Source organism: Falco naumanni, chromosome W, assembly GCF_017639655.2.
Source record: "Falco naumanni isolate bFalNau1 chromosome W, bFalNau1.pat, whole genome shotgun sequence".
NCBI classification, from domain to species: domain Eukaryota; kingdom Metazoa; phylum Chordata; class Aves; order Falconiformes; family Falconidae; genus Falco; species Falco naumanni.
In genome coordinates, this window is record NC_054079.1 from 12,717,686 (window position 1) to 12,731,012 (window position 13,327).

A 13,327-nucleotide genomic window follows, 5' to 3' on the forward strand; every position below is an offset into this window, starting at 1 on the left:
GTATATATGTACTGCATAAAAAGAGCTACCTGAGAGAAGAAAGCCATGCATGTTTGGTGGAGCAATCCCCCGTGCATCCAGCACTGCAGTGAAGAACGTCTGCTTCTTAATGGTGTTAAGGAGTTTTCTTATTCCCAATTTCAGTGACAGGCTGTTTCCAATCCACGTACCCTGGCTGAATCTAGTCTCTCCCTCTCTCCCCCCCTCCTCCTGGTTACTGCTAAACTAGAAACTGCCAGCAGGGCAGGTCTTTCCCACATAATACTGATTCTATTTTTAGTTCTGCTTATGTTGTCTGAACCTTAAATCTTGCTCATGTGAATAATTTTCCTCATTGTCTTGTGTTCATCTCTTTTCTCCTTGTCCCACCACCTTTCCAATCTGCTACAGCTGCCTGAATACTAAAGTAACTGACTCAAACCACTTTGTCATCAGGAATATGTTTTCATTCTGTGATAACTCAATAATGTGATCTGTTTCTTGATTTCTTGCTGCCCCACCTTGCTTCAGAGAAGAAAAATAGTAAGAGGTAGCACCTGGTAAGCACTTCTAATATTTCACTGTAGTGGTCAGAATCCTAAAACCTTTCCTCAGCTGAGTAAGGCTGGTAGAATCCAGTCCATAACCAGTTAATTACTGTTTTCCTGACCCCTGATAAGAGCAAAAAACCTTTTCATTTTGTGCAGGGAAACCATTTGGGTGGGTTGGTGGTATCTTAATTCTATTAGCACAATGCAAATAGTGAATAATCCAAGCAATCGGAGACATTATGCTTCCAAACCAAAGACAAGAACTCCATATGTAACCCATTTTAGATTTAAACAAAAAAGTTATCAATCTGGACTCACCCCTGGCAGTGTCTTCTGTTCATGCAGTGCACTCTGGGCCTTTAGAGCAGACTCCCTTTCGCAGTATGTTAAGAAGGCACAGCCTATAACAAAAGGCAAAACCTCAGTAAGGGCAGTGCTTCAGAGGGGATCTGTTTAAAACTGAGACACAGAGCAAACCACTTTCCCGTCATCACCCCATTGCCAGTAAATAAATCATAAAAATCTCTCCTCAGTAAGTCAGTAGTAAAGAGTCAAGAAATGAAGCTATCATCACTTCAGTATTTACCCTTTCAATACTTAAAGGGGGCTTATAAGATGAGGACAGACTTTTTAGTAGGGCCTGTAGTGATAGGACAAGGGGTAATGCTTTTAAACTAAAAGAGGGTACATTTATATTAGATATTAGGAAGAAATTCTTTACTATGAGAGTGGTACGACACTGGAACAGGTTGCCCAGAGAAGCTGTGGATGCCCCATCCCTGGAAGTGTTCAAGGCCAGGTTGGATGTGGCTTCAAGCAACCTGGTCTAGTGGGAGGTGTCCCTGCCCATGGCAGGGGGGGTTGGAACTAGATGATCTTTAAGATCCCTTCCAACCCAAACCATTCTGTGATTCTGTGATCACTTCCTCTGAGCCCTGATGAAAAGTGAGCAACAGTGTGGCCATGAGTGCTTATTTTTGTTTGAATACATGCTTAAATGTCAGATACAGAGGGTTTTACAGGATTAGGGATCTCAAAGAACCCACAAAGGGGAAAAGTGGGTTGTGAGATCCCACTCCTGCTCCAGCAACAGCAGTGGGAATAAGCCCCTTACTGCTTTATCACACTGAAGGTCTCATGCCTTTCTTTTGTATCAAGTATTTCACGTAAAGGGCATACAAGGGCTTGAGACTTCCTACTGTAGAGGACTACGCCTATTGTTTAGCCTGACTTGCATCCACAATTAGTCTCCCTGTTTGCATCACACCAGAAAGCCACCACTCTGCACTTGCTGCTGCAAGGGCTCATTGGTTTCCAACCATGCATACAATCACAGCAAAGCCCAAACAATCAATCCAAAACATCCATGTTGCTTTATAGATCATTAGAACTTCAGAGATGCTCCAATGCATCATGTCTTTGATTCTTCAAAAAAGTTGTCTTATCAACTACAAAGGCTGAAGCCCTGTCATAGTAGGACAGCAAAAACCCTGTACTTCCTTCTCTCCCCACCTCCATGCTTGCCTTCTTGTAAAACCAGTCAATGTTGCAATGTCTTACACCAGTTGTGTGTGTCTGATGTCATCAGTTTATTCCTTCTTACTTCAGTATACTGAAAACTTGTCAGTTCCTGCAGCAAAAGTGCTTGTTATGCAGAGGACATTTTCTCTTTAGTTACTACAGACAGAATGTCTGCAACCATGCCAGCTCCTTGAAATGGAGGTATCAGATCTTTCAGGGTTTAGGCAGCATGTCCATCAAACTGTGGGCATCATTCAAGAGCAGCACAAGTACAGAGAGACTGCCAAAGAAACAAACATGTCCCATAACCTCATCTTGACCCACCCACCTTCTCCTCATGCATATAAAAAGTATGCAACAGGTGAGTAAACAGTAGACTATGAACCTTTTTTCAGCTCTGATCATCGCTTTGATCTTTTTGTCCATACAATGTTCACTGTTTTATTCAAGTTGATTCCTTAGACAATATTACTGAAGAAATATACACTTGTTCTTTTCTTCTTTACGAAGTTTTTAATAGATTAGTATATACAAAAGACTAAGAAGTAGTTGTTGCTTTTCCATAAATGTATATATATTTTTTCTTAAAGACTGTCTTGTGGAAGTCGCCCTACTCCTCTCACAATGAAGCTACAAGCTGGATGAATGTTCCAATTTGGCATGGAAAAAATCCTATTTATTGCCCTATTTCTTATCCTATATTGCTTTCTGAAGGTCTTCTTTCTTTCACTTTATTCAAGACAATCACATTTATTATGTCTCAATAATTGAGACTCAGAAGCAGAAGTTGACAGTCAAGGAAGGAGACTGAGCAACAGTAACAGTTTGCGTACTCTAATTGGAATTATTTGGATTCATTCCCCTCCAACTTTAAATGGATGAGGTTTTGGTTAGTCTGCATCTACCAGAGAAGAGGAAGAAACTGTGACAGAGAGTTTACAGCTAGTAGAAGTAATGGATTGAAAAGGATCTTTAAAAGTCATCCATAACTTGATAATCAGATGGGAAACTATGCTTAAATTTAATTTCAGTGCTAAATCACAGGCTGAGCTGTTGACTAGACACAACAAGAAAGTCTCCCTTTAGTAGCACACATGGAGCAGCTGATACAGTTTAATTAGGCACATAATAGCACACCATTAAAAACTATGCAATGTAAAGCTCCCATAATGATAGCTATATTTTTCTCCTCATTGTGATGGCCATGACAACAGTTCAGGGTAAGAATGTCCTGCAACTCCTTGTAAGAGTCGGTTCAAAGACAACGATATTGTCTCAACATTGCCAACAGAGACCTGGAGATGAAATATGGTCCTCATGGACACCAAGACACAAAGACCCTGGGAAAGAGAACTTCATGGTACAAGGAGTACTGTGCCACTCCCTGCTACCTGGGACTGAAAGGAACAACTACACCCTGGGAAGGAGAACTGCATGGTATGAGGAGTACTATGCCATTCCCTGCCACCTGGGATTGAAAGGAACAACTATGATAAGGCCTTATAACAGCTGTCCAGAAGATGGATCACAACCACTGTCGTAGCAACGAACCAGAAAACTTGAACTTCAGGTGAACTTTCTTCATTATAATATCAATATAATACAAAAACACACCTCCTGGTCTGAAGCTACCCACCTCTAAGGCAAACCATGCCTCAGGCATTCCTCTTTGGCATGCGTGGTAGCCTTGCTCAAGAAGGCGGAGACTGGCAACAATCCATGGGCCAGAGGAGGAGCAAGGTGTGTTGCTTGGCATAAAAGATGGCTCCTTGGCAACCGAACTTTGACGATCTTCTCCACCAAGGATCACAACGATCAGAAGGACCGGCAGGATGCTGCCTGGACCAGGGACCATAGGGACGCCTTGGACCCGTGGTGGTAGCTATAATCTTCTTCCCTTTTTTACTTTTTCTTCCCTTCTTGTCGCTATCTATCGCACACTGCTTTACAGACAAACAATAAAGTTGCACTGTTTGATCAAAGCATAACAAAGCATAACCCCTTGGTGTGGTCGCCTTGATTTTTTGCGCTTCAAGATCATAATAAACGAACCATCACAAGTCCACTGAGTGGACCGTGACCATATCATGACTGTAATTCAGACTGAGTAGATAGAAGAATACTCCACTCTGAAGGAGCAAGAACAAAGTTTCCTTCAAAGATCCACATAAGGGGGGGGGGGGGGGGGGGGGGCAAGTTCTCATCGAGGAGAAACCTCTGTGAAGTCCTCTCCAAACATGTTTGTGAAAGTGGTAGAAGTACCAAATTCCCAGAAACAGTACTTAGTAGAATGCATCCAAACATCTCTGATTTCCCAAACAAGACAGAAAGACTGAAATGGAAAAGAAGAAATCTAGTTTCTCACATGGTCAGACAGAAAAAACCCCATGTTTTTCAGGGACAAAAAATGTCCTGTGGAGATATTTCTTTTTCCCTTCCTCCTTAAAAACGTCATGCACATGAATTACATTCTATCCCACTCTTGTTGGGCAAAAAATAATTTATTTAGAAAAAACTATCCCTCATTTACTTTAAATAAATCCTGATTGCTTGGAGACAGTAAGAAATTCCATCATAGCAGTGGGCAGCTGGAATAAAGTAGAGCTTAATGTTCATAATAGGCCTCAAACCTGAACTTGAAAAGGCCAGTTCATGGGGGGTTTTGTCTTCCCTGTAATTATCACAAGATTGTTCTATAAGGCACAAACCCAGCATCAGCCATCAGCAGAGTAGCATTTTTCAAAAACATTAGCATGTGGCTTGTGATAAAACAATACGTATCTGTTATTCCATCCTGTAAGAATTTCCATATTTCAGCTCTTTATGCATTAGGATGAAAGGCAATAAGATTTCTTGCCCACATCATCAAAATACTTGATCTGTCCTTTGTATTGTGATGCTTAATGGAATTACAACTGTAGCACTTCCTTCAGGTGTAACTTTTCCTAGGCTACCCTCATTCAATGTGCATCTATATGACCCCTCCAAAGGGTTCTTCCCTCCTGGAGAATGTTGCTTAAAGAACAGAGCACTGAACATTCATTCAGGTTAACACTACAAGATACAACATCCTAAACAACAGCATCTTGTAATGTCATATGAAACAGCTATATTGGGTTTTACAGAGAAAAGTCAAACTCATGGAAAAAGGTTTGGGGCTTTTTTATGGTTTGGGGTGTGGGTTTTTTCCATTTTGATTTCCCAGATGGAAAACAATTTCAGAACAATCAATTTTCACCACTGAAAGTTTTGATTGTGTACAGCCATGAACCAATATTAAAAAACAAATTAAAAATCCAAATTTGGAAACATAGAAGTTAACCATATTTACAGAATATTCACTCACTTAAAATGAATTTAAGATATTTCAAAATGAGACATGGATATGCACAATTCAAATTCAAATCACAGCCCTTCCTCAGACTAATCAGGGCTTAATTACATTTAGCAGTGTCCAGGCAGACAGACTTGAGTAACTGTTAGTGCATGTAACAACAAAACAGACAATGGTTTCATCTTGATTTTTTATAACAAGTAGGTTTTAATGAAAACACCAGTTTTAAACCTCCAAAATTTCTCATAGGAAGTTTCAATGAAATATTTTACCAATAAGTGTTTCTCATCCCCATGATACAATTTCTGATCAAAGCCTACAGCAAGAGAAACATTCCAGGACAGTCAGTAGTCCAGGCTGTAATCTGAATCAGGGAAACAGGATCTCAAGCCCAAGGCTTCTACACATCAGAGCAGAGTGCACTGTCACTGGCAGACCCCTGAGGGTCATCTCTATTTCTTCTTAAGTAACTCTATAGCTATCTTGCCTCCATCCCACTGCAGAACTGGAAAGCTCTTGATCTCAAACGTTTTTACCCAGGATGAGGGAACAGTTTCTGGCTCTGATTCACACAAGGATAAGTTTCTCCTGGGGTCTTGAAAGTTCCTTGCAAGTTGCTTTGAACCATCTTTTTCTGACTGGTACACTCAAGATAAGGTACAGAATGAGCCATTGATTTGACATAGCATATACCAGGTCCTGTTTTCCCATAACTGCCAACATTTTAACTTGAAATTTCATCCTGAAACTTCTGAGATACTTTTGATCATTTGAGCCCAAGTCAACGCAAGATTCACTGCTCAAGTTTCTGCAAGTCTAGCCATTTGGAACATTTTACTTCCCAGAACAGGTGTCTTAATTTCCATACACACAGCAAACTGTCAATGAATAGACTCCCCATTAGAGAAATAAGAATATAGATTACTGGTTAAGGTAGTTGTCTACCAAAGAGAGTGTTGGTTTGCCTAATAGGGCCTGCAAATATTTGATGCTATGAATTACAGTAGAAAACTTACTTTTAAACAGACCAGTCTTACTTCAGCTTGTCATTTGTTGCCTAATAGCTGTGGACTCCATGTTGTAAGGAGAGATGCATGCCCTCAGGCTCTAACTATTAAACAATTAGGGCATCCTTTTGATTTTAATGTATAAAAAGTCTGACTAAAGTGAAACTCATGATCAAGTGGTTTTCTGGACCAAGGAACAGTGTTTCCAGTATTTCAGAACTCAGTCACTGATGAGAAAGTCATGGCCAAACTCTAGGGAATCACTCAAGTGAGGATGAAAATAAGTAGGTTCCAGCTTCTACTCAGTAAGGAAACATCAAGTTGAAGTTAAAATCCTGATCACCTCTAAGCTTGTCTCACTTCAACCTACCTATTACTTCAAAGAAAAATCCAACATATTTGTGTTACCTGTTTTATAATGCAGCCTCAGAAAAAAAAATAATAAAAAATTATCATGAAATCTTCAAGATTTCTTGTTTCCAGTGTGGTGATAAAGAAAGGAAATATAGAAAGTGGGGTTTCCACCTTGTGATTCACTGTTTCTAGTTATATTCCTGACTTTTACCAATCCTGCTGTTGAAACACTACCACTTGCATTCAGAAAGTTATGGGTTAAACCTCCTTAGAGTATGTGCATTAATTAGACTCTGTACCTGCTGTTCTGGGTCCTGCCTTTTGAGTTCTTTCTATTGTTAGCAGCATATGAATAACTCAGTGGGTTTTCTAAAACACTTAGTTGTTTCAGAAATGTTTCCTACCTCTTAATTTTATTTTGATTTTTGGATCCACTTCTTTTGGGGAGACTTCTTCAAGAATTCTCAACTAGTCTCCAGAAGTTATGCTACTGTTTAACAGTATTTATTTTGAATGCCTGGAATATTAACAAAATAAACCAAAAGCAAAACCATCTCTAAACAAATTAGACTGTTCTGCCACATACAACTTTTTCCAAGCCTTGCCTTTCTGCATCCACACAGGGTTGGGGTTTGGTGTTTTTTTTTTTACTGCTCATTATCTTTCACAAGGGTAAGGAACAGATATTTATTGGAAAATAACATCAACTCTGTCTGCAGGAAATGTGTTTGCAATTAAAAACATAAGAAAAGTTGGTATTTTCACCCTTAAAAAAACACCAGGGCCATGCAGTGAACATTTTGTTTATAGCACCATCAAATTATTAGTTAGTTATACTTTCATCTCAGGAACATGCAAGTAGCCTGTTCTAAATACAAATTTGAATGCGCTCCAAACAGCCTCATATTCTTTCTTCTCTGAGGCAGGGCACGTGTCTATATAGACTTCTGACATTTCTAGCTCAAGGTTGAAAGCAAAAGGTACTGAAACAACTGCAGGAAAGATATTATTAGACAACTTCTAGCCCATGCAGAAACAGATGACTATAGTTATCTCTCTACAGTTATTGTTCTTACCAAGTTTGCCAACCCACATTTTTCCAATTCAGGAAGTTCAGATTTAGAGTGGAACCTTTAAGACACCTCTCAAAATCAACCTCAGTACCTTTCTGTTACTTATGATCAGTTTTTTTCTGTTCACCTCATATGCAAAAAATGTAAACAGGACGTTAGAAACTCTTTGCTAAGTTCCACAGGGTTTTGTTAAGTTTAAGTTCGGGTAAGCGCATCTGAAGCCACCTTAGGACTTTTATATTACAAATTGAATCCAAACCCACAAAGGATGTATTTCCTGATTCCAGCTGATATATAAATTAAAATCTTTAAGCAGCAGCTGCTCCTGCAAGACAATCATCCTGAGACTGGAAGTCTCCAGAAACGTGTAAGAGTCACAATATGAGCCAGAGAAAATTCTACATTACTAGGTGGCTTCATGACATTTCTGGAGACAAATTTCAGCTGTCAGAACAATTAACATCCAGGCTCCCATAACCAGATTTTTTCCATCTTTTCCATATGTTTTGACTTTGAATAGTTTCTTCTATCCTCTAAGTGATGTTAGGAGCAAACAAGTGTTGTCTCTTATCTCCTGTTTCTTTCTCCTTACCCTTCTTTCTCAGTTTGACTTGTTCATTAACTATAGGCAGTGGAATAGCATGAAGTAGGATCAAGTTCTTCTGCAAGCAGCCAAAGATGAAGTAATCTTAATCATCAGACCAGTATCTACTTAGAGCTGAGAAGCACAAGGCGCATACTGTGTGTGTGCATGAGAGAGAAAACAAGGTGAAATGAGGTGCTCTGGAAAAGGCTTCTCAAAGATCCTATCTGTTATAGCACAAAGGAAGAGAGGTAGGTCCCAAGAACAAGAGCCTCCACTGCTTCTCTGGCAAAAAGCTCTAAGTTGACCCATCGTTGCATTGTACAGGCTTGCTTTAAGAGCCTGGCTCAAGTATAAATTATTTAGGAACAAGACAAGGCATGTAAAGGCTGAAAGAATATTTAACCACCTGTCCAAAGCCACACAAATAGTTTGTAGTAAAGGTCAGCCTTGAACAAAAACCTCCCAAGACTCTACCCAGAGCTATGAACACTTATCAGTCTGCTTTTCTTAAATGTGGACTTATTCCTGCATAGACTCACAAATACATTATGTCCCAAGTAGATTATCTCACAAAAGTGAACTGGAAACACTATTGTCCCTTGCATCCAGGTGCACTTTCCCATCCACTATTGTGGGACTGAGTTCCTGGGTAAGAAGTTATAAACAAACAGTGTGTGAATTTAAGTCTAAAACGTCCAATTTTTACAAAGGATATAAGGAATATCTTTGAAGTGAAAAAGAAAATTACAAGAAGATCTGTGTAATTTACAAAGCTTCAGTGCACTGGGTTTTAAAGGGCTCTTGTCAGTGTGAAGTGAAGGAAGTACAATTTCCTGATGAATAGAGAACACAAGGTAAAGTGTGTAGTAATCACTACCAGAGAGATATTTTGATCACTTTTTTTTTTTGTTGATCAACTTAAAAATTAGCGAATGCTGACTATGTAGTAGATTGTTTCAGTTAAACATTTGAAACAGCTTCTAGCAGAAATTTTTGCATTGAGAATTAAATTCATATTAGATTGGACGAACAGTGAAGACCCCAAAGCACTGAGGACTGGCAGGAGGAGCATGCATGATAAGCATCAGTTGCATCAAGATAAAAGAACTATTTAGCAAAGTAGAAGATCTGATCTTAAATTTAAACAACTCAGCAATGAAGATTTCACACGTGAAGAGGAATGGAGAATAAATTGCAACAGATAATAGAGGGTGCTAAGCCCCTTAATAATGTGCCCAGTAACCTGAATCCCTGCTGTTACACGTTGCATGATTCAGCTCTTAAAATACAGGTCAAGAATAGCCACAGAGGCAAGCATCTGAATGTTCAACAGGACATATGAGTCTTAAAGGCAGTATCATCAAGCGACACTTTCAGATGATAGTGGACAATGTCACATACAATAGCATGTATGCCACTTCCAGATCAAAGACATCTCCTTCCTTTGGTGTTAATAGAAAATCCACATCTAAAATGATCCTTTCAGCTATGATCACCTGGAAGTGTTTAGAAACACATGGAAAGAAAAAAGGAAAAGAAGAGATGGAATTCAGAGATGAACAATAGAAAATCTTAATGGGCTGGGAGAACTGACTTATGAGGGAAGATTAAGAGAATTAATTATGTATAACTTGGGTTAAATGATGACTTAGGGGGATAGCTGATAACCAGCTACAAGCCTTGAAGGTGTAAACACAAATTATGGAAAAAGTTTGTTCAGGGTGATACCAGAGAATAATTAGGGGTAACAACACAAAATTCAATAACAGAACATTTAGGCTGAGCATCAGTAATGCTTCCTACCTGTTGGGAAGTGTTTGCTCCCACCACACAGCCCCCAAGGTGGCTTTTGCATCTAACTGATCTGTTAGTCAAGAACATATTTGATTTAATTTTAATTTATGTTTACATGCATGAGCGTAGTGCATGACAACATAACCTAAAGTTTTCCAGATCCTACAAGTTCAAACACAATAGTGAAATAATCCCTTAAACATGGTTGGGGGGTGTGTGTGTCTGTGTGTATGTTGGAGGCAGGAGTGTAGAAAAGGCAGGGAGGGAAAAGACAGAAAGAGATAAATCAACATGGGGGACTGCCTCTCAGCACAAACTTTTAGTTCTGCAATATTCCAACATCTTTCATGTCACGGTTCCATCCAACAATTCTGTAAACTTTTTGACTCCCTGTTCCACTGAGAGGCATAAGGAGAGAGAAATCCTTGCAACCATAGAAAAGAATAAGGACCACAGACTCTTAAGCAATTTAGGATAATTGCAAGTTATAAGATGGAAGTTTATGACCCTACAGAAGGTAAAAGTAAACATTACTGTCTCTCCCAGCCATTACAGCAAATAAGTCCTTCATGGAACTTTTATTACCCAAGTCACTTGAAACCATAAACAAAAGTTGATACTGACCCAAGAGCAAACGCCTTCAGAGGGCCTCCATTTACCCCCTGTGGGAGACCATACTGTGAGCTGACTGTCTCAAAGCTTGTTTACATTCCTGCCGAGCTTGAGCTCGGTGCAAGGCTCCCTGGCAGTTTAACTGAACTCAGCAGTTGTGGACCAGACAAGGAGCAAACAGCCACCTGAAACCAGACATCAGCCAGGGTCAAGGAACGGCCACATCGTTCTGGGGGACATGTCCAAAAACAAACGACAACCTCAACCTGCAGAGGCATGCACAGTCCATGGCAAAGGACCACGTGGCCGTTGCATGTGCCCCTCGGAACCAGCATACTGAGACAGGGAGCATGTGCAGAAGTGAAGTACGTGCCATTGTCCGGGAAAGGGTTTCCCGAATGCCCTATAAAAGACTGCACAACTGAATAGTGAGGGGCGCGATCCGGAGACCCCCATCACCGACACTCAAGGAAACTATGGACCAATGGGACACCGCTGGATCCATGGTGGTGACTGTCCCTTGTAACTCTATCCCGACTGCTTGCTAGGTTTCCTTCTTTTCTGTCCTTCCTTGCCTTTCCTATTGCTCTTTTCTTATGAACACTTTGTTCCAATAAACTTCCTTGATTGGCAGCATTTGGCCTTGTTTGTGTCTTAATCTTATTCTGGGTATAACAGTGAATCTCCCTGGCTTGGGCTTTCCCAAACTGGATCAACTGCCCATCTCCCCAAAGCATTAGATGTACCAATAAGCGGCATTACTCCACAGCAGCACTGCTCAGGCCTTTAACTAGTGCTGTGGCTCAGCCTTCAGGGATTAAACTAATCTTTCTGCTTTGAAATGCACACCTTCCCAACTGAGCTGGAGGATGTTCTCCATCAGCAATACAAGCCAATGGAAACATTTGTTCATACCTAAAGTACTTTTTCTTTCCTCAGAGCATTCTGGCAAGACAAGAAGTTATCTTAGATTTCTAAATAGGGAAACCAAGGTATGGTGTTAACTGGAAAGAGGCTGAGGCTGTGGTGAGGTGAATCCATAGCTACTGCATCCATGTCCTGCCTTAACAGCTCAAAGATTATCAAAAACCAGGGATAAAGTCAGAAGCCTGAGGTCAGATAGTTTGTCCCTGACTGCTAAGCATGAAGCCTCCTTGATTGGACTAGCCAACCCTGACCTCTGGCAACATAAGCTCTTCTTGACAGCAGGTCATCCGTAGGCTAGACCACATTTTGACTTCTAGACAGACATTTGCACTGTCTTTAACAATGTTTTGTACTATGTCTATTTGTGCCCAGAACAAATGGATGCAAGATGTTCACATCTGCAAATCCACAGGAGTCTAAACTGGTCACAACCATTCTGGAAGCTGCTATGTTCCAGGGTAAACACTCCCCCATGAAGAGGCTCTGTTTAGAGAGGTGAGCTGCAACCAAATAAAATTTTTTAAAAAAACAAAACAATACATCCACAAAACACACACACACCATCCTATAAAACATCATTTTGGCCTTATGCTAAGAGACAGCAAATGGGGCAACCAGTCTCACAAAAAAAACCAACAACAACAAAAAAACTTCAACTACCCTTTTAGGGGTCCAATCCTATGGATTTTAAACTTAACCAATGATAAAGTTGCTGACTGTCTATGCAGTCCAGCCTATATCTGCTTGCAGACTGTTGTTTTCTCCAGCAGCTCAACTTCACTGACTGAGCTTACACTCTATCCTGAGCTGTTCAAAAAGCCCTCTGTTCTTTGAGTCATTGCCTCAAAGAAACTAGCCAAGTTCACTAGATCCTCCTGAATTACCTCTCCTGATCATAAGCTTCCTAGTTCAACACACTGGTTTAGAAAAATATACTAGCATACTTTGAAAGCCCCTTCCAATTTTTCCTCAGTGAAAGGCATTCACTCAGGCACGCTGCTCAAACTCACCCAAGTTGCCTGCTTAAAGTTCCTCTACCACTTCAGTTCATTGCTGCTTCTTTCTCCAGCACCCACTGCAGCTACTGGGAAGCACTGCTGTTTGGTTACCCACCTAATGCACATCACCCCAGCAGTGGCTGAATATCAGTGCAAAGGCTAAAGGTTTCCTCTGTGCATATGCACAGTTTCATAAAGCACTTCAGGATCAAAAGGTACCAGTGAAATGCAAGGTTATTATAAAAGCCCAGAGTTTCCTCACAGCCAGCTTGTCAACTAATTACAGTTGTGTGATTTGCTGAGAAGTTCTGGTATCAAGAGCAAAACTCCATGGTATGATCTGACACTGACAATGCTGTAGCCTGGAATGCTGCCATTTTTTATGGTTTCAGGACTGGCTTTGAACTGGATGTGAACTTGCATAGATATGTGACTGATGCACAAGTCAAGTGCACCAGTGCAGTGATCCACTACACTTTCCATCACTTTACACTTAAATGCATGCCAAGCCTTCATAAATTACATTTGCTGCTTTCCAGTCTGCCTCAGATGAGAGCACAGTTGACCTTAGTGTCACCCATGCCAGCAACG

At 40.4% G+C, this 13,327-nt stretch overlaps 1 protein-coding gene across 11 annotated transcripts in view; it reads right to left on the bottom strand.

Annotated features, from left to right (window-relative positions):
* The window catches only part of LOC121080478 (CUGBP Elav-like family member 4), an 817,088-nt gene that overhangs the window by 713,609 nt on the left and 90,152 nt on the right, over positions 1-13,327 (bottom strand). For all 11 annotated transcript variants that reach the window (XM_040578501.1, XM_040578511.1, XM_040578506.1 and 8 more), the window contains exon 2: positions 849-931. In XM_040578501.1, the coding sequence (XP_040434435.1) occupies positions 849-931 (83 nt within the window). The remainder of the gene's footprint in view (positions 1-848; positions 932-13,327) is intronic.